The sequence below is a fragment of the Equus quagga genome, chromosome 3 (assembly GCF_021613505.1).
Source record: "Equus quagga isolate Etosha38 chromosome 3, UCLA_HA_Equagga_1.0, whole genome shotgun sequence".
NCBI lineage: Eukaryota > Metazoa > Chordata > Mammalia > Perissodactyla > Equidae > Equus > Equus quagga.
The window spans coordinates 151,441,501-151,467,197 of record NC_060269.1 but is presented as its reverse complement, the minus strand read 5'-3'; the positions used below and the strand labels follow the sequence as shown (position 1 = coordinate 151,467,197).

The following is a 25,697-nucleotide window of genomic DNA, read 5'->3' as shown; positions in this document are numbered from 1 at the left end:
TCTAATGAACCAACGCTTTCACCAGATTCTTTCAGCATTTCGAATATATCACCTCGCTGCCTTCCGTCTCCCAGCTTTCCGAGGAGAAACCTGTTCCTGATCTCATTGAGGAGCCCGGGATGTGACGAGTTGCTTCTCCCTTGCTGCCTTCAAGGTTCTCCCTTTGTCTTTCAACAGCTGGATTACAATGCGTCTTGGTGCAGGTCTCTCTGTGTTTACAGGACTTGGAGGTCATCAAGCTTTCTTAGATATTTACATTCACATCTTTCATCAATTTCAGGAAGTTTTTGGCCATTATTTCTTCAGATAATCTCTCTGCCCCTTTCTCTCTCTGTTCGCCCCTTGGATTCCCACAATGCGTATGTTGGTCCACTTGATGCTGCCTCACACGTCTCTGAGACGGTGTTCACTTTTCCTCGGTCTTCTTTCTTTCTGATCCTCAGACTTGATCATTTCCACTGAACTATCTTCAAGTTCTCCGATTCTTTCTTCAGTCTGTTCAGATCTACTTTTGAATTCCTCTTGTGAATTTTCCATTCCAATTCCTGTTCTTTTTAGCTCCAGAGTTTCTTTTTGGTTCCTTTTCATGTTTTCTGCCTATTTCTTGGTATTTCTATTTTCTTCAAACATCACTTTACCGACTTCCTCTGTGCTTTTCTTTAGTTCTTTGAGCATCTTTAAGGCAATTGTTGTAAAGTCTTTGTCTAGGAGGTCTGTCATCTGTTTTTTTTCTCAGGAAGAATTTCTGGGTTTTTTCCCCAAATGGGTCATCCTTTCTTTGTATTGTTTGTGATTTGTTTTTGTTGTTGAAAACTGGAGATAGTACAGTATCTCTGGAAATCAGATTCTCCCCTTTCCCCAGAGTTTGCTGTTTTCCACTTTTGCTTTTATTTGTTGCAGGCTGTCTCTGTGCCAGGGATCAGCCTGAGGTGTAAACTTAAGCTCTTCTAGGTCTTTTCTGAGCCTGTGCTTTTCCCTGAGCATGCACGGTGACCTTCTAAATTCCTCCATATATGTGGTTGCTTTTAGATGCCCTAGTCCTCAAATGTCTGGCTCCCCAAGGGGAAAAGAAGGAAAATATGGGCGGAAAAACAGACTCTGGCCCCTTAAATCCCCTTGGAATCTGCTTAAGTCAGTAGTGGCTGCAATAATGGCTGCCCCTGGATGTCTGCACCCCCATGATCAGAAACAGCACTCAACAATCAGAGCGCAGGCCCCCAACATTTGCCGGATAAGGTCCTTGCTGTCCACCCTGCCTCTCACGAGCTGCGTGCATGCGGCTCCAGGCACAGGGGCCCAGCTGCCGGCCACGGGGCTGGAGGTGAGGGGTGGGAGGCTGCTGCCGTGGTCAGAGCTGAACTCGTGGACACCAACCTCGGTTTACCATCCAAGCTTCCCTGGGGGACTGTGAGCCTTTGAACGGGCTCCAGGGTTCCCTCCGACAGACCCTCTGGTGCACCTGTCGTCTAGACCGAGTCAGACCCTGGTGCTTCTCCTCCACCACCTCCCTGCGGTCACTTCCCGCTTTGTTCTCGTGCTTCCTGAATTTTGTTTTACTTTATGTAAATTTATTACAAATAAAGAAATATTTCACTTGAAAGTCAATTTACCTTTACTTTATTCTTATGAATGTTTTTATACAGTCAATAGTCATTTGAATTTTTCTCCTCTTTTGTCTATTTATAGCCTATGCCTGTTTTTTTCTGTTAGGGAACATGAGTTTGGGTTTTTTTTTAATCATTACAAAGTAAACAATTCAAGCAAAGGATGCTGGCAAATACAATAGAAACTGTCCACCCTTGAGAGTGTTCACAGACAGGTGAATTAAAGTAGCAGAATGGTACCATTTATCCCTTTTCAAGTAGAAAGAAAACAGAAAGAAATGACACAACACAAAATTCGGCAAAGCTGTGTGGAAACTGGTCTGTTCTAACTTTGCCAGCGGCAAGGCAGAGCCCTTTCAGAAAGCAACTAAGCTACGCAAATATTTATATCTGTTGTCCAGAAGTTCTTCTTAGATTTTAACTTGAGAAAATAAATTTTAAAAAAAGAAACACCTGCAGGCATAAGTATATTCATTGTGGCCTGTTTATAATTATGAAAAATGGAAGCCGCCCAAGCGTGCAGAGGACGCGAACTGGGCCCAGCTGGAGAAGGAGGCGCGGCCCCATTGACAGTTTTGCAGTCATTTAAAGGGATACCATGTATCGTTCTGGAAAATTTCTCGTGATACAATGTCGCATGAGAGCCGGCTGCAGCCCCGGGCTGGCTACAATCCTGCTACATGGAAGGTGCTGTGGCATCTGGCAGGGACTGTGGGGAAACCAAACGGGGGTACCCCGGGACTGAGGGCGGCTGTGGGCGAGTCCCCTCTGCTCCGGTTTCTATTGTTTTCCTGTTACTTGGGCAATTAAAGAAAAAAGAGATGGAATGTGGTTTGGGGGGAAGAAACAGGCAAGACTACAAATTTACCATAAAACACAAAATCTGATTAGGAAATTCAATCAGCCGGTTCTACAAGATGCTGGTGGGAGATGCTGGATTCTGGCTGCTCTCCTGGATTTCGTGACGGGGAAGCAGGCCGGCTCTGGGCTGGGCAAAGTTCTCGGCAAGGTGACACGTGGTCTTGAGGATTCAAGATCCTCAAGGGAGGGGCTCCGGGCGGGGGTGGCGGTGGGGGCCTGTTCCTCGCTCATCATCTTCACCCGCCCATCTCCATGTCTTGGGTAGGGGCCCCCGAGCGAGGACATTTAGGACCAATGCAAATGTCACTGATCTGAATGGGTCCCTGGTCTTTTCTTGACACTGGATGACACGAGGGGCATGTATGTGTCTCATTTCTGTCACCACTTACGATGCGGGGGCTGTATCTCCTATCAGAGTCCTTTAAGTAACTCCTCATTTCCACAGGAACGGGGCACAGGCGGCTGGCACGGAATGCACACCGCTGAGGGCGCGCAGCAAGATGCACGTGGGGCGCTTCCTGCAAACCCACTGACGACCGAGGAACCCACGCTGCCCTCGCACCTGCAGACGAGGACTCTGAGGTCCAGGGAGGTCAGCTGGCACTCAAGGTCACGAGGTCACCACTTGAGGCCGTGGGCTCCCGAGAACACTCTCAGAAGCAGCCTGGCCGCTGGCCCCGCCACCCCTGTCCTTGCAGAGGGGCGGCAGCTGCCCAGGTCCCAGGGCCAGAGAGGAGCGGGGAGGGACGCGGGTGTCTGCCTAGCTCCTCCTCGCCACATGTCCCCCTCCCCACACACAGACAAAGGACCAAAGGACGCTTCGGAGGCTGCAGCCCCCAGGGTGGAGGAAAGGTCCCCTCCCCCCCAGGGACACCCCTTGCCTTTGCCCTAAATGAAACCATCAGTTTCCAATTTCCTGACTCAGCCACGCCTGGACTCAATCTACTACGCTTGCTCCTTTTTTTATTTCCTTTCCATTTTTCTCTCTTCTCTTTTCCTTTCCTTTCCTTTTTTAAAGAGAAAATTTGAGAAGTTTTTAAAAGCCTCATGTACTTTTCAAACCATTTCAGCTCAGGATGGTGTGATGGGGCCAGGCAGCAGCTTGAATGTCCGGGACTCCACACCAGTCCATGGCCCAGGCTCTCGGGACCCAGACCACCTGTCTCCTCTCACCCCACCACACTCGCTGCCCTCAGCCAGGCTGGCTCCTGCCCCAGGGCCTTTGCACAGGCACTGCCCTCCACCTGAACAGCTTTTCTGTAACCTTTGGGCTTCAGAGGAAATATCCCTGTCAGGGAAGCTTCCCCACCCTCCATCACTCTGTCTCTGCCCCTCGCTCCCTTCACAGCACAATACACACCTTGCAATTATTTTACACATTTGTTTGTCTACTTGATTTCCTGCCTGTTTCATCTCTGAAAACCCCACGAGAGCAGGAACCTGGGGCATCTGATTCAGCAGCAGCATTGGGCCCCAGCAGTTCCCAGCTTATACTTGAGGCTCAATCAACATGTGTGGCAGGAAGGGCTGCTGCCTTCTGTGCTTCCAAACTCGGCACGTGGGATGGAGCTCTGTGAGGCAGGCCGTGCCGTGCCCCTGCAGGGACATGTGGCATCAGGCTGGACCCAGACTCTCCCAGACCTGGTTTTGAGCCCTGTTTGGTTTCTTACAAGCTGTGTGACCTCAGACAGGTTACTCAGCCTCTCTGAATGTCAATCACCTCCTCCATAAAATGGGAAAAATATATCAGCAGGGAGGGGACTGTGGACTTTGGTCCTGAGGCGGGGCTGGGGCAGGGGCCCGGCAGCCTCCACATCCAGGCAGAGGGAAGACAGTGGCTTTGATTGAGCACCTCCTGTGTACCGGACACCCACAGGCAGTTGGAATGCAGAAGAGAGTGACATGGGAACTACCCCCACCCCCTGCCTCCAAGGACACTCCTCATGAAAGCAGGGGACGACACAGGGGGTCCCAGTGCCCTGGTGTCAGGAAGGAGAAGGGTGGGGCACGAATGGGAAACTGAGGCTGGGAGTAGCCTGGAACATTTCTCTGGAACATCACATGTGCGGGAGCTTTGGGAAAAGGCAGAGCAGGCAGAGGGAAGGGCGGGCTGGGGCCCTGAGTCCGTCCCGACCTGGGGACCACTCAGCACCCGTGCACACGGCCTGTGCCCCTGAGTCGGTGCAGGCTCGGGATGTGGCCTCAGGGCAAGGGGACCCGGAAGCTGCGCTTACCTTCGGCAGTGCGTACTTCGGCAGCTTCATCAGGACAAATTCACTGCGACGATAAGAGACATAGTATTTGGTCCGGTTTGTTGAGGTTGCCTGACAGGAGGGGAGAAACAGGTTTTAAGGAGCTTGGTTTCCTGTGAAGCCAGAGCCTCATGAATGAAAAACTACACATTGTATTTCAGCGGGTGAAATTTTACTTTGCTTATACTGCTCTGCCTGAAATACACAGACTTCTATTCATCCTTCAAAGCCCCAGATCAAATGCCCTCCTCTGGGAAGTCTTCCTCCACCTCCCTCAGTTGGAACTAACCTTTTTCCCCACCTGCTCTCAGCCCCTTGTCTCCTTGCATCCAAGTCACGGAGCAAGGTGGAGAAAGTTCTGCTCCTCAGAATTTCTCCTAGGGAGAGTGCTTCGGTGAGCCACTGGGAAGATACAGGCCAAGGGTGAGCTCAAGCCACAAAAGATGCCACCAAACCACGAGGCACAAGAAACGCAATGAGAGGTGATGTTTCCTGAGACCGTGGATGGGCTGGCGCTGTCCTCAGAGCAGCTCATCTGGTCTTGTAACGAACAGCTCCAGGAACGGTGGCCATTTCCATTTCACAGGTGAGGAAACCGAGACAGAGAGTGGGACTCGTCTCCCCCGGGAGACGACAGAAAAGCCAGGAAGAGGGAGGTGTGCGCCTGCATGGGGACGGGGCAGGAGAAGGCAGGGGAAGGGGGGCAGGTGCGGGGTGCAGGGGAGATGGTCTCCTGGGGCCGCACTAGGTGTGTGCGTGTGTGAGCATGCGTTCCTTGTGTGTGCACGTGTGTGCAGGTGCATCTGGGTGCACGCTCTCCCTGTTTATGCGCACACGTTTGTGAGAGCATGAACATGTATGCTCCCACATCTGCACGTGTTCTCGGTTTGTGTGTGCACACGTGTGGGTTCGCAGCCCGTGTGTGTGTTTGTGTGCACGTGTATATGGTGACATAGCGCAGTGCTTAAGGGCATAGGCCATGGTGCATCACAGCCCGGGGTTAAATTCCAGCTCTTCCACCTCTGAGCCACGTGGCCTTGGGAGAGCTCCCTAACTCTTCAGGGCCTCAGTTTCCCCCTGTAAAGTGGGGATGGCAAGATCAGAGCTACCTGGCAGGCAGCTGTGAGGATGAATGGCTGTGAAGTGCGCCAGGCAGCGTGGCCCCTGCAGGAATCACACAGGGGCTGGAGATAGCTGTCACTACAAACCGACACGCACAGCCACCCCTACGACAGGCCTGCGACGCGCAGGGCACCATGACTGCAATGATGACAAGATCTTGCGAGACAATTCCATGCACGAGGGCAGAAGCTGTGAGGGCTTGTGGTGGTCCAGCCCTCAGGGCCCCTGAGCACAAGTGTTGTCATGGGGGGAGCTCAGGAGTCCTGGGGGCTCAGAGAAAGGGCCCTGGGGTGAGCAAGGCCGAGCAGACTTCCTGGAGGAGGTGGCAGCCTGCTTTCTCAGAGGGAAGAGGATCCACTCAGCAGGCGGGGAGGACGCCGAGGTCGTGGCCAAGAGAAGCCTCTGCCTGTCCCAGAGCCCGTCTGCCCCCCGCAGAGCTGCAGGGAGGGGCGGGTGAAGGTGGGCCGGCTGCCCCGGCCTTCAGCCCCTCGAGAAAGAGGCATCTCACGCGGGGGCGGATGCTCAGGAAATGAGGGCATGACTGGTCCCACTCTTGCCAGGAGCTGGTGGGGAGACAGCCGGGCCTCCTGCCCGGCACTGCTGGAGCTCGAAAGAGCCTTCGAGGCCGCTGCCCCTCCTCTCCCACAGGCCTCCCGGAGGAGCGGCTGGTGGTGCAGCCAAGGCTGCGGGCCAGGCAGAACCGGCCGCCACCTGGGAGATGCAATGCAACTTCTGCTGGCTTTGGGGAGCACAGCAGGACCTGGCAGAGCGCGCTCAAGTGAGCGTCTCCGCTCTGAAGGCCACGGCCATCCGGCGGCTCCAGGGGGGCCTCTCCCAGCAGTGAACGCTGCCGGCGTTGTCGGAGGCCTCCCGGCAGGCAGCAACTGTCACACCCATTTCACCGATTAGCAAACAAGCTCTGGGGGACCACAGCTCTGTCCAAAGCTGGTCAGTGGCCCTGTCAGGCTCAGACCCCCCACTGTGTCTGATGAACCGCCCCTGAGGCCCAGGGCCTCTCAGGGCCCCTATCACGCCCCACAGCGTGCCTGCAGCGAAGGAACCAGTGCCAAGAGCCACTCAGCACCTTGACTCAGCACCCACAGGCACTTTGTGCCTGACTCCGCGACCTGCGCAGGCGCTCCACAGCCTCAGAGGGTCCACCATTCCAAGGACGCCTCCTCCAGGCCGGGCCTCCTGCAGGTGATTCCACAGGTGACGCTGCAGGCCTGCAAGGAGGTGACAGTGTCCGCCATGTCCCGAGGTCCTGCCTGGCACCCAGGCTTGCCGGGGCCACCTGCCCTTTGGCACAGGGTCTGGATTCTCTGCTCCCTCCCAAGCCCAGGCTCCTTCTCCCAGAGCAGATGGCAGATGTGGCCGTGGTCCGAGGGCACGCCAGACACCTGCTGTCCCGTCCGATGGAGACCAGAGCGACTCAGGCCGGGAGCTGGACATGCCAGTTCCAGCCCCCTAGGCCCACAAGGGTCCCTGGCACATGTGTGTGGAGTGGGGCAGCTGGGGTGACGAGCGTCCCCGAGACAGGGCAAAGAGGAGGTTGGGGAGCACAGAGGGGCCTTCTGGGGAGACAGTGCCCAGCGGCTGCCCTCCAGGGGCTTTCTCTGTAGGAGCCTTTGGATTTCTCACGGGGTCCCAGAGGCAGAGGGGCCACCAGATGGGAGTAGAGGAAACGCTTTGTCTCAGGGCTGGAATGACTTTTCTGAAGATTTGGGCTACCTGGGAGAGGGCTAGGCTGTTTTGGAAGGGGTGAGGTCCTCATCAATGGAGGTAATCAAGAAGCAGTAGGACCAGTTGTTCACTGGAGTTGCTGAATGGTTTCTGAGGGTGGTCCCACCTGTGACCTGAGTACTTGTGTCACAGGCAGCAGGGCCCTAAGGGTTTCTGGGCATGGACAGCACGTGCCCGGCAGCCAAGAGCAATGACCAGAGGCAGCCCCTAGCAGTTCCAAAATCACTGAAACCAAAGGGGGCAAAATGGGTTTGGGCTTGAGGACCCTGAGCTGTGGGGGTTTCCTGGTGGGCAGAAGGGAGGAGGAGCGGACAGTGTCCCCGAGCCACGGTTCTGGATTTGTGGGGCCTTTGGGGGTGCCTGTGGCCACTGCTGTGGGTGGGGGGACACTGTGAGCAAAGCAGCAGTTGAGAGGAAAGTAGCCATTTTATTGCCTCCTGTCTGGGTGCTCCCATCTTCCCAGAGTGGCTCAGACACCATGTCACCTGTTGCCACTTCCCGAAGCCCCCAGAGCAGGCTCACCTTAAAGAAGATGTAATCGTCCTGCACGGTCAGAGAGCTGCGGTCCACAGGGCCTGCGAACGGGGCCGCCAGCGTCTTGTCGGAGCAGTTGTGGATGTGGCAGGTGACGTACCGGAAACCTGCAGGGGACGGGAGCCGGCACGCTGAGGATTTCAGCCGGGAAATACCCACGGGCCGGCCCCGACGGGAAGCGTTCGCAGACCCTGGGCTAGAGCTGGGCAGGGCTGTGCCGGGACGTGAGTGTGGGACCCCAGCCACCTTCTGCCCGCCGCTCCGTGCCACCCCCACCCGGGGCCACACCTGCACATACACCGCCACCCGGATCCGTCCCTCTGGGAGAGGGATCTCAGACTGACCCAAGGGGACTGCAGGCAGGAGACCCCCACGCATTCCCACCTGACCGGCCTTCTCTGGGTGCTTGTGGTCACACGTGGGAAGGGGCAGCACAGGGCCACAGTGGGACCTGCAGTGCCCACCACGGCACGGCACCCCTCCCGCCCTCCTGGGGTCTCCTTCCCAAACAGGGGTGGGACCCAAGGGTTCTTTTCCCCGAACTTTAGGCGACCGCTTCATCCTTCACCGGCAGGGTGACCTCAGCTTCAGTCCCTCCCCTGCAAGATGGACCTTGCTGACCCCGCTAAGCACTGCCGAGGACACAGTGAGATGGTGCACACAGCCGCACAGCAGCCACAGCCCACGGCCCACCCCTCCTCTCCCACGTCCACGTCCCCTCTACAGCACCTGGTTGTGTCCCCCTTCTGTGCCCCCACGGGATTTCCTGCTGTACGCATTCATTCACTCGCTCATTCATCCATTCACTCACTCACTCACTCATCCACTCACTCATTCATTCACTCATTCATTCACTCACTCACTCACCCACTCATTCACTCACTCACTCACTCATTCACTCACTCGCTCCCTCATGGTGGCCCAGCACCCGTCCTGGGTGACTGGCATCTGACCATGTGCTGATTCACTGGCAGCTCTGTGGGGGACACAGAGGTGAATCAGTCAGACCCTGCCCTGTCCTCAAGGAGCTCCGAGCCCAGGGGAGTGTGCCAAGCTGTGACAGGGCAGCTGGATGCCGTGGAGCCCAAAGGAGGCTGTGGGCAGGGTGCGTGGGCCAAGGACAGGAACGCAGGCCCAGCTGGAGGAAGGGAATCACGAGACACGAGCGCCCTGCAGCTGCTCCGCTGAGCCCGCTGGGAGTTCCCTGTGTGCCCCATGTGAGGCCTGGATGTTTCTGGATTTGTGCATGGAGGAAGGTGGCAGCAGGGGTCTGTACTGGCCTGTGACCCTGAGGGCAACCCGGGGGCCACTCTGAGCTTTGTTCTGGTTAGTGACAATAGCGCCTGCCCCATCTCCCCACAGGATGGTGGGTCCAGGACAGAGCTGAGGGCTTGGAAACAGTAAAGGGAGCCTGAAGCAGCTCCGTCCACCACGAGCTCACCTGTGACGTGCCCATGCTGAGCGCTCGTGTGTGCTGACCCATTTCACAGACGGAAAGGCCGAGGTGCATGGAGGTGAGGGGACCTGCCCAGGGTCACCCTGGCACACGCTGGCTGGGAGCTGACGCCAGCGCTCCTGTTCTCAGCCAGGACTCTCTGTTGCCTGGCACTGAACTGTCTGTCACACAGTGTGTCCCATGCAGGGAACGCCCCTGCTCTGTACCTGTCAGCTCCCTCTATTTGTTAAACGAGAGTCTGCCCAGGTCTTCCCTGGAAGAGAGACCAGCAGGAGGAGGCCATGACCCCGGCGTCTGCAGGGGCGTGCAGTCAGGACCGTGATGGGCACGCTGGAGGCGCCCGGCCACTCTCCTCCCTCCCTGCTGCACCAGGTCCCATGGCTCCTGCTGCGGTCGACTGCGTCTGTGCTGTCCTCACCACGCGAGGGGCAGGGCTGTGTCTTGTTCAGCTCTGCGTCCCCAGCAGGGTCAGCACTCGGCCTGGCCCACAGGAGACTCAGCAAGTGTTTGTTGAATGAAGGCACAATCTATGGGTCCTCTCGGCTCCGATGTTCTACAAAATCCCATGGTTCTAGAACATGCCATAGTTCCAGAACATTCCATGTTCTTCAGCCAATATTCTTCCCTCCGGAGCACAGAGAGCCTTTCTCGTAGCATGCAAGGCACCTGGGCTTGCTCTGGCATGAAGCCGGCTGGGTTGGGGTGGCCAGGGCCCTGCCCACTGGAGGGGAGGTCATCAGAGGCCCCTGCCCCGCTCAGCACTCAGCCAGTGCTGGCGGGGGAGCTGAGTGAGGGGAAAACACTCAGTGCTCAGGGGCCAGAACAAATCGCCCTCTTAACAGACTTTCCGCTGGAGCGGAGCACCTTGACTTCAATTTAGCCCCAGCTGGAAAACAAGCCCACTTAAAACTATGCCACATCATAACACAGCAAGGTCAGCTGTGCAGGGCCAGCCACCGAGGACGCGGGAGTGAACGTGGCCACGTGAGCCTGGCTACGGGTGAGGACGCTCGGGGACACCTGGTGCACGGATCCCTCCCGGCTTACCTCCTCCAAGGTCCTGGGCTTCCATGTGGACCAAGTCAGGGTCGGCATCCACCCCAGACACAGCCCTGCAAAAGAAGGGCTGAGGTTGGCGTCAGGAAGGGAGGGCCGCAGCCCCTCACGGCGCCTGTGTCAATCCCCACACCCCACGTAGCCACGCAGCTTCCTGGGTGTGAGGTCACCCTTGTCCTGGGGGTCAGAGGACAAGGGAGAAGCCGGAGCCCCTGCTTCCGCCTTGCAGGGCCCGGGCCAGCTTGGCATTCTTCTGTTTATAGTATTGTCCACGAAAGACTTCACACCCCTTGTGTGGTTTTTTGTTTGATGATCGAAACAACTTTAGGAGGCAGGGACAGGCCTGGGAACATCACCGCAATTTTGCAAATTAGGAAACTGAGGCTTGGAGGGGCAGGACAGCTCCCCCAAGGATGATGGTGCCCAGCTGTCAGCCGCAGAGCCAGGGTTCACACAGGAGCCCTCTCCTTTACCGGCCGCGACCCCCGTCTCGCGGTGCACTGCCTCCCTGTAGGGGTTAGAACGATGGTGTCGCTCATGGGCTCCGGCAGCACCTGGAGCACAGAGGGGACCGTGGCTGCTGATGGGGCATTGGACGGGGCCAGAGGAGGGTGAGCAAAGACGCGTTCCAGGGTCCAGCTCCGTGGGCTGTGTCCCCCAGGGAGGAACCTCAGACATGACCTGGTCCAGGGTCTTCCAGATTCACTGTACCTATCTGTCACCTGGACGGTCATCTACCCACACGGACTCCCTCAGAAACCTTCCATCTTCACCCTCCTCCTAAGCAAGAACACGTGGGACGTCGGGGTCCCACGAGCTGGTGAGCTTTGCTATAATCTACCTTCAAGCCATACGACTGTTACAAACCCACCCACGTAACCGCCCCCCAGGGACGCTGACCTGATGCAGCATATTTACTTTGCCCAAGAGCAAACCAAGGGTCAGGACATGAAGGTCACTTCCCACGGTCACTCTGCGCCCAGGACAGGCGTGCTGTCCTCCCTGCAGGGCGGCCTCACGGCCCCTTCCAGACATCCCGGCAGAGCGCGGGGTCTCTGCTGGCCCCTCCCCCATCACCGACAGCCCCAGCCCGGACTCAGCCCCTTTCACTTCTCGACCTGCCTCCCGGAGGGCTCCGCCTGCTTCACCCCGCCAAGGACCAGGTGACCCCTGTGTCCCCAGGTGGACGGGGGCGATCCACAGCGGGTCTGAGAACCGCGGCCCCTGCGGGTGCTCTGTGCTGGGAGCAGGTTGGAGCCCCCGCAGCCCACTGACGTTTCAAATCGTGGGCACCCGTGTCAGCCTCTCCAACCCAGGCGGGGAGGCTGGATTTCAAGGTGAAGGTGGATTCAGGCTCTGTGAATAGGCCATTTGTGAGCTCCGTGGAAGGAGCGCTCCTGCCTGACACTTTCCTCTCTTTTCTGAATAAAGACGGACATTGTTCCCTTTCCAGGAGCACTGGCGGGTCCTCAGCAGGGCAGATGGGATTTCAGTCTGACAATCCATCATCTGTAGAGTGGGGAAACGACACCGCCTGTGCACTGCTCACTCACTCACTTACTAATTCATTCATTTACTCACTCCTTCACTAATTCATTCGTACCTTCATTCACTCTCACACTAATTCATTCATTCACTCATTCATGCACTCCCTCATTCATGCCTTCGGTCATTCTCTCATTCACTCATTAATTCATGCCTTCATTCATTCTTTCACTCATCCAACACTCATTCAGTCACACCCTTATTCGCCAATTCATTCATTCACTCACTCATTCATTAATTCATTCACACTCATTCATTCACTCATTCCCTCCCTCATGCCCTCACTCACTAATTCATTCATGCACTCCTTCACTCCTTCACTCCCTCACTCCTTCACCCACTCATCCATCCATTTGCTCTTTCCATAGGTTCATCCATGCCCCCCTCCCATCCCTCACTCTCCCATCCAAGGGTCTCCCACCCTCCTTTCCTGGCATGGCTGTGCCAGGTCCTCACTAGGCATGGGAGCACAGTGGGCCCGAGGTCCCTGCCCCAGAAACCACTGGCCGTGGGTTTTGAAAACCACGAGAGACTCTGCATTTGCAGCCTGGCCCCCTGCAGGAAACCGCAAGCATTGACCCCTGTGCCTTCTTGTCTGTCAAGGTCCCCAGATGGGGCATTTGGGGAAGGTCCCGGGCCTGGCTCCAGAGCACTGTTCAGGAACAGCAGTCACATGAAACAACCCGCGGGCGAGCCCATCTCTGGAGAGGGCAGTGCATTGGGGCCACAGGGAGCTGATTCGTCCTCCCACTGGATGCTAAGGGAGGCTCCGGTGCAGATGGTTCTGATAAGTCCTTGGAGGCACCCGACCAAGCCTGCAGTGGGACAGTCCAGAGGCCCTGCCGCCGTCCACCCACCAGGGCAGGCATCCGTGCTGACGGAGCAGGAGGCCGAGGCTTTCCGGGGGCCAATGCAGGGCTGAGCGGAGAGGCAGACACGGCAACGCCTGGGGACATGCAGGCAGCTGGACTGCCCAGCAGAGTGGTCCACAGCATGGCCACCCGCCCTGAGCAGAGGACGCCACGGCCCTTCTTACCAGCAGCCTGACCTAGGACAGTGCCTTCACCTCTCTGAGCCTCAGTTTCCCCTCTGTAACCTGAGGAGAAGACTCTCAGGTTGTGTTGTGTGAACTCCACAAGAGGACGCGTTCACACTCTCAGCCTGGAGCCTGGTGACGGTCAGCACGCACAACATGGCAGCCACTGGGCAGCCCTTAGTAGATTTTGTCCTGGGGCCACTGTGAGACTAATGGGAGGGTGAAGTGAAGAGCTCACTGTGGGCCCGGACAGAGCACAGGACGTCCCCCTGAGTGGCCATGCCCGCAAGGCCACCCCAGTGGGCTCACTCGTTGTACAGCTTCTCAAAACATAAACAGCCGAGCTTCAGACAGAACACGGAGCTTTGACAATTCCCACTGTCAGTTGAAGAAGAAAGAGCACCTTGGAGATGCTGTCAAGACAGCATTATTCACTGCTTACAAGGGGGCCCCATCGCCACACTGTCACCACACTCCAGGAGAAGTTCCGGCCCCAGGGGCCAAGCGTCCGGCATGACTATCCGCAGCCACGACAACTCGGAGCCATCTGAGAAACTCAGGGGAAGAAACAATGTGGTTTGCCCAGGATAACAGCATGTTCGAATTCGTACCAACTACCTTCCAGCATCTACGGGCTGGCTTCTCTCTGGCCGGAGGGTCTCCTGCGAGCCTGGCCAGGGACTGGACGCCCCACAGCAGCTCGGCCACTCTGCCAATTCCGCAGGCCACCGTGGCGGCTCGGAAGTCCCCCCTTCCTGCCCCCTCCCCACCTCCTGTGAGCCCTTGGGGACAGCAGTTGACATCAATGACAAGGCCAGTGATTGATGGCGGGGCTCCAGTTTCTGAGGAAGGAACCTGGCCCTCCCAGGGTTGGCCACGTGGAGAGAGAGCTGTCACTCTCCCACCAGTGAAAAGCAGCTGACCAGGAGCAGATATTTCAGCCGAGACACAGCTTCCCTTCAGCCTTGGGGATAAGGCAGGAAGCTGGCTCCTGCGGGATTAGCAGGAGCGCACACGGGGCCAGAGAGGGATAGGGCACTATTTCCACGGTGCTCCCCCACCAGAGAGACAGGACTGTGGCAGACGAGGAGGCCTGTGCCATAGTTAGTTGTGCAAATGCGAGAAGGAAGGGAAAGGATATGAATGCATGTGTGCATGTGCGTGTGCACACAAGACAGAGCAATGTGGTGGAAAGGACACGTGTGTGGCTGCACGCAGCTCCAAAGGCAGTTTAAGCAGAAGGCTGGGTCTCGGCGAGGCCGGTGGGCTGGGGTGGGCTCCGAGTCAGCTCTCGCCTTCCAGCTCCTCTGCCGCCCGGCCTTCCGCCCTCGGCCGGGTCCTTATCCTCCTCCGTGGGTCTCACTGGCTCATCCCACAAGCTTTTCTTGAGCACCAGTTTCCTTGGCGGTGCAGTGAGACTAGGATGTTGCTGGAGGGAGTTGCTGAGTGGCTCCCAAGTGAACGGAGAGAGGAGCCAGCACGTGCGGCCTCCACACGGGTCCCCAGCTTGCCCTCTGCCTGTGCGGAGCCTCTGCAGCTCCCTCCTCCCCCTGCATGGCATGTCAGGCGCATGTTCCCGAGCTTTCTCCTCTCACTGGCACCCAACAGGGGCCGAGCAGGGTGACCCGCTGGCCGCAGGAGAGGGGCCCAGGCGTCAAATGGGGCGGAGAGCAGGGCCGAGGTGGGCAGGGGCCTCGGAAGCTGTGGGGCAGAGGAGGCTGCACCACAGGGAGGGCAGTCAGGGGCCAGGTCAGGACCTGGGGAAGGGGCAGGAGGGCAGGGAGAGGCAGGGGCAGGAGGGCAGGGAGGGGCAGTGAGGAGGAAAAAAGGGAGTGGCAGAGTGTGGGGCACTGTGCCGGCTTTGTGTACTTTAGCACTTTTTCCTATCCTGGAGGAGACGGAGGCTCAGAGAGGGACTATCGAGTGTGCGAAGCTGCACAGCTGGTTCACGTGTGCGTGCATGGCCTGGACTCCTAACCATTTCCTGCATTGCCCCAGCAGAGTAGAAAGGACCCCTGGAGGCCCCCTGGGTGCGGAGGGGCAGGGCAGGGGCCAGAGCAGGAGAGGTGGGGAGCCCTGAGCAGTGGGGGGCTTGAGGCCCCCAGGGGTGCTCTCACCAGAACACGTGGTCTTTGGTCACTCGCTCCTGCAGAAGCGTCCACTTCTTCCCCAGGTCAGAGGTCACATAGAGCTTCAGGGCAGAAAGAAGAGAAACGAAAGTTTGCTCATGACATGTGGAACAGGCCTTTTCCCAGAGACGGCGATCTCTCCTCCATGACGGATGCCCAGGGGAAGTCGGTCTTGTCCAGCCCTGGCAGAGGGCCTGCTGGTGGCAGGCCCTGCGCCCCATGGGAGCACCAACCCCCAAGAGGCTGAAGGCCAGGTGTGGGGGCTCCATCAAGAGTCCTTCCTGACCCCAGGGCAGGTGGTAGGAGCTGAGAGATAAGGTTCTCCAGGGAGAAATCCAGGGAGGCTTCCCAGAGGAGGAGTCTGCAAAGGGCTGGAAATGTGCAAGAGGGTGAGCGCAGGAACCAGCAGGGTCCCCTCTGTGTAGGCTGGTTGGGGGCCGAACACCAGGTGGCCTTGTGGGTCTGTGACCACTGCAGCGGCACGGGGCCTGCGCTCACACAGGCCCTGAGCCCAGGGTTTACCCGTCTGTGGCCCGGAGCCGACTCGGACTTCCTAATAACTTCACCTTTGAATTCGAGTTCTGTAAGTGGAGCCGATGCAGCGTAAGCTCACTGGGGCTCGGAGCCTGGGCCCTCGTGCGGTACTCCCTCTGGCCACCTCCCAGGACAGACTCTAAGTGGTTCCATGATCTGTGCCCGTCTCCACCCTGTGGTGGCCACCGTCCTCCACCCCCAGGGGGGCCTGGGCCGGGAGGGTCAGGGTTGAGTGCCCCGTGCACTGAGCCCCCGGGTGCCTGGGGGCCTGCACTCGCCCTGCCTGTGTCCCCCTGCGCCAGGGAGCAGGAAGTCAATAAACAGCCCGGTAGGTTGAGAGGAATGGCTGAGGAAGGGAAGGGGTGTGTACTGGTGTCTGAACATTTCTCATTCTGCCCTGGACCCCGCAGAGTTCACAGTCAGCCCTCCTGAGGCTGCCAGGCGGGCCGGATGAGACGGGTGCTGGGGAGGACGAGGCCGGGCTGCGGGCAGGCGGGGAGGCCCTGAGGAGGCCGGGCCTGGGTGGAGCCAAGGGCAGCAGGCTCTCGGGAGGAGGCAGGGGCTTCAGGAGAGGCCCGTTCAGGGAGCTGCACAGGCGTGGGGAGGAGGCCTGGGGAGGCTCCACCTAGGAGGCCCTGTGGGGATGGTCCTTGAGCAAACAGAGCGGGTTTGGTAACACCAAGTGGAGTCGTGGTGACCCACAAGGCAGGAGCTAAGGCTGCTCCTCCACCTCTGCCGCTGTGAGAGGGTCCCAACCCCCCTCAGGGGACAAGACAGGCCTGAGGGACACGAGAGCCGCCAGGGGTGAGGGGGAGGAGGGAAGGCAGCCCCCTGGGGATCGCAGGTAGGGCGGTGGGAGGGGCAGCCATGTCACAGCTCCCCCACGCTGCACCAGCCCCCTGCACTGGGTGGGACTCAGGACCTCCTTTCTCCCATGGGAAACCGAGGCTCAGGGAGCCAGCAGGATGTGCACAGCTGGCACGCTGTGTGTCACAGCCTGATGCGTTCCCAGACCCGCCTCCTTGGGCAGCCATCATGCCCCGGAGGCCGAGACAAGGCTGGACTCCAAGTGTCACTGGACACGGGAGAGTCTTGGCCAGTAGGAGCAGAGGCCTGAGGGCCTGTGGGGTGGCTGTGCCTCCCCGGACCTTGCTGAGCTTCTGGGCTATCCCCAGAAGCCTGCCTGGCCTGTGTCTGCAGGGCTCCCAGTCGGAGAGGAGGAACGACAGATGGAGAGCAAGGAGCTGCGCGTGAGGACGGACATCCTTGCACACTGAGAGAGTGGGGTGGACCCGTGCCTCGGGCCTGGGAAGCCAGAGGAAGCTACACACACACACACACACACACACACGTACAATACACACACAGATACACATATGCACACACTCATACAATGCATACACGTACATGGAGACATGCACACACGGGGGCAGAGATGTATACACCCATGCACACAGGAGACAGACACACACAGACCTGCATGTGCATACACACTTACACACAGATACATGTGTATGCACACACACAAACACACATGCACAGAGAAACACAAGCATATGCACCCCCAGACACAGACAGATCTGCACGCACATGCTTACACAGACATATGCACACACATGTGAACACACTCACACATAGGCATCACACATACACAGAGACACATCCAGACACAGACACTCGCAACCCACCTATGTTCAAACACACACTCTCACTCGCTCCCCTGGACCCTCCAGTCTACCCCGGGGCCCAAGGGTGAGTGGGGAGCTGGGAAGCACATCCCGCCTCCAGCAGCGCCTGGCGGCCGCCCTGAAGAACACACAGAGACCGGAAGCAGAGGAGGGAAGAAGGCCTCCCCCACCCCACCTTCGGGGGCCCGTTAGCCATGTCCACAGAGGCCACGAGGGAGGGACCCCAGGGTCCTGCTCTGGGAATTTAGCTCCCAGAGCAGTTTCTCAGCTCAGGCACGGGGTTCTCAGAGGCCACCGTCTCTCTCCCTTCCGGCCTGGGGTCGCGGTGGTGTCTGCCACCACTGCTCTGCTCCCCAGTAAAGCTGCCCCCTGGCCTCAGCCCTACCAAGTGCTGTTGTGAGCGATTCCCCAGGTCACAGGCCCCATGAGATCTCTGGAGGGCTCCTGTTCCCTCACTGCACTCCGACTGTGGCCTGGCATCAGACCATTCTGAGGGTCACGGGGACGTCTGCAGGCAGACAAGGCAGAGGCCATCCAAGGGGAGGTAGCGCCTGCGCACAGCCCCAAAGCCAGAGGTGGGGGGTGCTCAGCCAACAGCAGGTCTGGCTCCCAGCCCGGGCCTCAGGCAATGTGAAGGCCACTGTCACTGCCGGACACTGGAGGACGGGCACACATGTGACTTCCTTTCTCAGGGGTGGGGGCTCAGGGAAGAGTTTTAAGCAGGCGCTGATAGCTTCGCTCACAGGTGGTCCCCTGTCTGCCCTGTTTGGGGGAGGCGAATGAGATGTGGACCGGGGCCCTGCTGAGGTTGTCCGGCCTCGGCCCCTCTCCAGATGGCCGGGCACTCCCCCAACAGCAAGACCAGGACGCCCAGGACCACGTCTTGCAACTGTGCGGTCAGCTGACCTGGGCTCAAACCCCTGCTCTCTCTGCAGCGAGCCTCACTTCTCCCCAGCTGTAAAATGGGATGACGCTCTGTCAGAAGCTCGGGGGGTCAACTGGATCACATGTGGGTTTGGCTCTGTGCTCAGCTGCATTCCAGACATTTCATTCATTCCTGACTCTCAGGTGGTGAGTAAACACAGACTTGGCTGTGGGGGCGGGCAATTCTATAGATCCTATGATGGATGTCCCCAGTTCACCTTTCACTTTCATCTGTGTTCTTTCGAGGGCTTTTTGCCAGCTTCCCCCCTCAGTGGGTGGGGCTGATGGGGACCGTCGGCACTGTATCCCTGAGGGAAGGGCAGGCCGCCAGGCACCCACGACCCACACTTCCTACGGATCCCGCCACACAGGCTGGGCTGTCTCAGGGAATCTAGAGATGAGGCAGCTTACAAGATGCTGTCGCAATGTTAGAAGCCTGAAAACCCTGCTGAGTCCTTCCGGAGCCAGAGGCTCAGACAACACCCACCAGGGGCTCTTTCCTGCAGGCTTCACACCGCAGGGAGCCAGCTGGAAGGGGAGATCTGAAGTCCCCAGGCCGAACGTCACTCTGGCTGTCATCCTAGATGGAGTGCTGCCTCAGGGAGCACGGGGAAGAGGGAGGCTGAGGATGCGAAGGGTGACGCCGCGGGCTGGCGCTCCTGTCGGTCCCGCCCCCTTCCATGGTGTAACTCGCAGTGTCAGAACCTCCTTTCCCTGTTGCCAGCGAACAGCATCCGAGCGCTCGGCCCTGCAGGAGCGGACCTGAGAAGCCCTGCTCAGCAGCCCCCGTGCAGACATTGTCTCCTGACCTCGGGCCTTGTGGGAAGGTACCCCCCTTCAGGACGGCTGTTCCCGCCTGTCAGGCTCACCGCAGCCTCTAGAAGGAAAGTCATTCTGAATGGTTGTCTGACTCGATACTTTGTGACCCTGGTGATAACAGTGAAATCAGTGTCCCTTTTCCTTAAACCACCGTGAGAGTTTTCTTTGCTAAGCCACTCTCCGTGCTCTCCCCTGTACGAGAAACACCCACAACTGCTACATTTCCTTACTCAAGGAGGCGGAGTCTGCATCTCCCTCAGCCCGTCTTCCACCCGGCGCCAGGCCCCTGCCCAGCTGAACCCCTCCAGGGCTCCCCAAGCCCCATCCACATAGAACGGGTGCCCCTTCTCCAGCTCCCTCACGTCCCAGGCTCTAGCCACACTCAACTGTTTGCTGTTTTCTGAACCCACTTTTTCCTCTCTCTCTCTTGCCTCTGGGCCTTTGCACATGCTGTTCCCTCTGCCTGGAACAGCCCTCCTCCTCTCCCCCGCGACCTGGCCAGCTCCTGTCTTTCCGGGCAGCCTGGCTACACAAGTCTACATCTCTGCAGGCGAGAGTTCAAGTCCCCCAGCCTGACATTCAAGGCGTGGAGTGGTTGCCCTGGGTCCTTCTGCACCAGCCCTCCCTCTGGAGTGGTGTAAGCCACACGCTCTGCAGAGAGGAAGCTCCCATCCCCCAGGGTGCACGCATTCCCCGCCCCACCCCGGGCTTCCCTTCCGGCTGTTCTCTCTGATGGGACAGTGTGTTAGTCGGCCAGGGCGGTCACAACAAAGTGCCACGGATGGGGCTTAAACAGCACAGACTTATTTCCTCCCAGCCCTGGAGGCCGGACGTCCGAGACCAAGGTGTGGGCAGGGCTGCTTCCTTTTGAGGCCTCTCCCCTCGGCCTGCAGACAGCCATCATGGAAATTAATAAGAAACCTTCACAAAACTGGAGTTGGGAGGGCTGCAGGGGGAGCACTCACCCCATCACACATCCTCAGGAACAACAGCCAGGAGGAGATGGAGCTGCATCCCCACGGGAAGTACAACCACTTTACTATGAAGGAAGATTTCTCTCCCCACCCGGCAACAGCCCAGCCAATGAGAAATGCCACAGCTCAGCCAATGAGAAACGCCTCAGCTCAGCCAATGAGAAACGTCACAGCTCAGCCAATGAGAAATGCCACTGCTCAGCCAATGAGAAATGCTGCAGTTCAGCCAATGAGAAACGCCACAGCTCAGCCAACGAGAAACGTCACAGCTCAGCCAATGAGAAATGCCACTGCTCAGCCAATGAGAAATGCTGCAGTTCAGCCAATGAGAAACGTCACAGCTCAGCCAATGAGAAACGCCTCAGCTCAGCCAATGAGAAACGCCTCAGCTCAGCCAATGAGAAACGTCACAGCTCAGCCAATGAGAAATGCCACTGCTCAGCCAATGAGAAACATCGCAGCTCAGCCAATGAGAAGCGGTTGTGGCCCGGACCGGCTACTCTTCCCCCAGTGGACTTCCCTCCCTCTCCCCTTTTCTTCGTAAAGCAGCTCCCTCCTTGTTCTGTCGATTTCCCCAGAGCATGCACATCCCGATTGGAATTCTTTTGGCTAGTCCTGAATAGACTCATTTTGAGGATAAAAATTGGCAAATTTGCTTTTTAAGTTGACTCCCTCTTCTGTCTGTGTCCTCACCTGGTCATCCCTCTGTATGTCTGTGTCTTTATTGCCTCCTCTTACAAGGACGCCAGCCAGACTGGGTCAGGGCCCACCCAAATGACCTCATTTTACCTTAAATTGTCTCTTTAAAGGCCGTCTCTAAATACGGTCACATTCTGCGGTGCTGGGGGTTGGGACTTCAACCTATGGATTTAGGGGGACACAATTCAGCCCATAATAGAAGCCCAGCTTCCACTGCCTCTGCCTCTGACGTCCTCCCGGCGCAGGCCCAGCTCGGCTACCTGCGTCTCTGGGAGCTTTTCCTGACCCACAGCCCTGCACCCGCTGAGAGAAGGGCTCACGCCCTCTGAAGCTCACAGCCATTCGCTTTGTTTCCTCCACGTCTTGGGAATTTTATTTCCTGCTTCTCTGCAAAGCACGAGCTGCTCATGGGCACAGCCTACCTGTCACCTCTCTGTCACCACGCCTAGCCTGGGACCCACCGCTGCTGGGCATGCTGAATGCATGAACAAATTTGACTCCAGGGCAGGGCTGGCAAACTTTTCTGGAAAAGGCCAGCTAGTAAATGTTTTCAGCTTTGTGGGCCATGCGGTCTCTGCTGAAACTACTCATCTCTGCCTTTGGAGCAGGAAAGCAGCCAGAGACAGCTTGTAAACAAATGGGCGTGGGTGTGTGCCGATAAAACTTTATTCAAAAAAGCAGGTGATGGCCATCATCAGCTGACACCTGCTCTAGGGTACGTGATAAGAAATCATCACCTTTAATATTTAAATAAGGGGATTTTGGAAACGTTCTCATCTCTTAGAACATATGCTTCAGGAGGGCAAGGAACTCGCCCACCTTATTAAGAATGTGGAGTTGCGCCTGGGCCCATAGGAGGTGCTCTGTAAAGATCTGTGGCTGGAGCGACTGACTGTACTGAATTTCCCTTAGGGCCTCAATGGTGACACTGGCAGCAGCTGTGGCCTTTCATGGAGCCAGGCAGTGAGCTAAGAGCTTGTTAAACGCTACTTCATTTCACACACACACACACACACCCCACCATGCAATGGGTAATTTTCCCCTTTACAGATGAAAGACCTGAAGCTCAGAGATGTTAAGTAAGTTGCCCAAGGTCACACAGTGTTCACTTACAGAAGGAATTCCCATCTTGTAGACCTGAGCATAATGTACCAGTGGTTGAGGAGTCCCTCCGGGAAGGATGGCTGGTCACCTCTAGTCCTTTCTCTGGGCCATCTGAGTGACCAGGCTGGAGCCTCTTCCACTTCATGCCTCAGTTTACCCATCTGCGAATCGGGAGAGCACTGCCCATATCCTCAGGCAATAAGTGAATAAAGAGTGAGTCTGTAGCTGTTAGTTTCCGGGAGCCAGTAATAAAACTTTGCATTAATGGATGGCATTATCACCGCCATCATTGCCGACGCGCGGGCACCTATGACGCCTGCCCCAGGACTGTGTGGAGCCCTTCTGATCCACTCTCTGGGGAGGGGATTTCATAGTGCACTGCCAACTGCTACAGAAATAGACCACTTCTGCCTAATAAAGGACAAACACCAGCAAATAAACCAGAACAAACACTGCAGGGGCACCCACGTTACCACAGCTGAAAATTGCCGGCCGCTCCGGCAGAAGGCTGATCGACTCAGGATGCCTCCTCCTAGCCAGGAGTGGAGGCAGTGACGCAGGACACATGGGCCACTCTGACACAAGGAGAAATGATCAGAAGTCAGAGCAAGGGGGAGAGAGGTAGAGGAGTAGGACGAGGTCAGGGGAGGTGCACCCACAGAATCACGTGCCCGGAGGGCTTACGCAGCCACTGGAGGTGCTGCAGCTCCACCGGGCTCTCAGCCAAGTGTGGGGGGTGGGGGTTGGCACCCAGCATCCTTCCGTCCCTCACCAGGGTGCCCCGGCGTACTGCAGAGGCTGGAAAGCCGAATCAACATTGCTCAGGCTCCCTTGCAGCTAGAGCACCAGTCAGACAGGCACACCTGTGTGAGGTTTGGAAGGCGAAAGCCACGTGGAGGCGTTTCCTGCCACCCTGGGCCATTTCTGCCAGCCAGCAAGCTCACGGGGACTTGCTCCGGCATCTCTCCTCTCATTCCAGACAGGGAAGGGGCAGTCGTGGCGGAGGCAGCAGCTGGGCGCTGCAGGCCAGTGTCCAGCGTGGCTCTGTGGACATTGCCAGGCAGTGTGGACTGCAGGAGTGGTGACTTCAGATGCCTGGACCTTGACATCAGCTGTGTGTTCCTGACCTTGGTAAGTCCACTGAGGGTCCTGGCCCCCCACCTTCCCCACGGGCAGAGGTAGAAGCTCCCCACGGGGGACAGCTCCACAGGCTTCTGGGAGGACCCTGGGGGCCCCGGCCTGAAGTCCCCTCTCCCAGCCTCCCAGCAGGATGGAGAGCACGCAACCCCCACGCTGAGTCTTTTTCTGCTTGAAACATCCAGAGTAGTGTCCTGTGTCACCCTGACTCTGTCAGACACAGGAGGGCAGAGCAAGAAGGAAACACACGCCGCGGGGTAAGATTCTCAGACTCACAAGGCTTTCTGTTGCTCAGAGAAGCCCAGTTTCCCCCCACTTCGGCGGTCTGCGGTCAGAGAGGGAAAGCCGGGTGCTGAAGCTCGCAGCCCCGTGGGCAGCTCACCTGCCCGCTCCTCTCACAGCATCCATTGCAACGGCCACATCCCCTCTGGCCCTTCCCGTGAGACCGCTTGCTGTCCCACCCCACTCCTGCCCCCCAGACAGCGCTGTCCCTTCCCTTCAGCGTGGGTACACGCAGACAGTTTTACCAGGGCTGAGGATTGTGGAGGTGCACTTGCTTTTCTTTTGCCATCATCTTTGTTGTTCTGAAGTTGTATTAAAAAGTAGACATACACCCCACCCCTGTTCAAACCTCCTCCTCCAGGAAGGCTTCCATGATTGGCTTCCCAGGGTGTTTCTTCTTGCCTTCTAAATTTCTGGAAGGCAGTCCCAGGCTCAGCTCAGTTTCTCACAGTGCTGGGAAACAGAGGAGGCTCTTGAGGGGGCAGAACCAAACGTAACAGTGGGTCTGTTGACATTTCAGAGGTCAGTGCCAGGCCCTGCCTGTGAGCAGGTCTGAGGTTTGAGCACAGGGAAGCAGGTTGGTCAATTTCATGCCCGTGGTCCCCGGTGAGCTGGGGTAGGAAGGGACTGCCCGGCCCTCCAATCCTGTGATCCCAGGAGCCTACTGCACTTTTCCAGGCCTTGAAAAAAGGCCACCACGTTAGGCTTTCCCCCAGGAAGGCTGTCCAGGCTCCAAATAAGGTATTCAGAGTGCCCTGAATTATAACGATGCCATAAAGGAGGGAACTGAGAGTAGGGATGGGGCAGTCTGGGGGTGGGGGTGGGGTCTGTCTGCTAGAGGAAGGGGCAGGCATCTGGGGAGAAAAGAGAGGGGCCACTGGTTCTGTACAAACCTGCCAGTCCTGTGAGCGGGCATTTACTCCCACCCTGTTGACTCTGGGGCTGGCAGGTGACTCGCTCTGACATATTCTAGGTCAAAGCAGACATGCCACAGCTGCTTGTGTGGCTCCTCTGCCCCCCGGAGCCCCTGCCCTCCATTGTAGGAACAGCATGTCCCCAGTAACCCCTGGTTCCAGAATAAGAGACAGGTGGAGACCTGAAACCCACCAGGAGCCAGGAGCCACGTCTGGCCAGTCCCGGCAGAGCCCCAGCCAACTCAGACCCAGGGACAAGAACCGACGCTCGTCGCTGTGAGCCTTTGGGATCTGGGACTGGTGTCATTCAGTACTGTGGCAGCAGAGGCCTGCCCGCTACGCCAGGTCTGCTGGAAGCCAAGCCAGTGTCCTGCCACATTGTCCTGCTGCTCGGAAGTTAGAGAGCTCTGAAAACCATAAAGCCCAAAAAAACGAGAGGCCTCCCATCATTGTTATTAATTTCCTCAAATTCCTCATTCGTTTTGCAACCACAACTAAGCCTTTTCTCTCTCTTTTTTCTTTCCTTATAGTCACAGAAGAGAACCAAGGAAACGAACCGAGATTTCAGCTCCATTAACTTTTCAGGGCACCATAAATTAAGGAGCAATTGCAATGCAGTCAACTTCTGCAGGAAAATAAGTCTCTGTGATTGTGCTTTAGTCTAATTACACGGAAGGCTAAGTAGCGTATTAATGCCCAGAAGCACGTGCTGTCCCAGAGGAAGGCGCCGGGAGCACAGAGGCAGCCGGTGAGGCCAGGGAATTTCGGGGACATCCTTCAGTCAGTGAGGACCAGGCCTTGGCACGTGACTTGTTTTGACCAATGGTGTGTGAACAGATGTGATATATTCCAGGTCAGAGCAGACACACTAAAGCAAGGACCAGCAAGGAGGCCAGGTGCTATAGGGAGCCATGGCTCAGGCCAGCCAGAAGTCTCCATCTGGAGGTCCCTGACCTGGGTGGTCCCTGTTGATAGAAATTCATCATTCATTCATTCACTTATTCATTCACCCAACTGCCATCCATCCATCTCCACCATCCATCCACCCCCAACCCATGCATTCATTCATCCATCCATCCATCCATCATCCATCCATCATCCATCCACCCATCCATCCATCCATCCATCCACTCACCCACCCACCCACCCATCCACCCATCCATCCACCGTCCATCCATCATCCATCCATTCACTTACCCACCCATCCATCCATCCATCATCCATCCATCCATCATCCATCCATTCACTTACCCACCCATCCATTCATCCACCCATCCACCCATC

General features: G+C 57.4%; 1 protein-coding gene across 1 annotated transcript in view; it reads right to left on the bottom strand.

Moving 5' to 3' along the window:
- Positions 1 to 25,697, bottom strand: part of SORCS2 (sortilin related VPS10 domain containing receptor 2) — a gene marked incomplete at its 5' end in the record, with an annotated part of 487,825 nt that overhangs the window by 59,775 nt on the left and 402,353 nt on the right. Inside the window, 4 exons of the mRNA XM_046655787.1 lie at positions 4,700 to 4,789; positions 8,105 to 8,223; positions 10,620 to 10,684; positions 15,327 to 15,400. Coding sequence (XP_046511743.1) covers positions 4,700 to 4,789; positions 8,105 to 8,223; positions 10,620 to 10,684; positions 15,327 to 15,400 — 348 coding nt within the window. The remainder of the gene's footprint in view (positions 1 to 4,699; positions 4,790 to 8,104; positions 8,224 to 10,619; positions 10,685 to 15,326; positions 15,401 to 25,697) is intronic.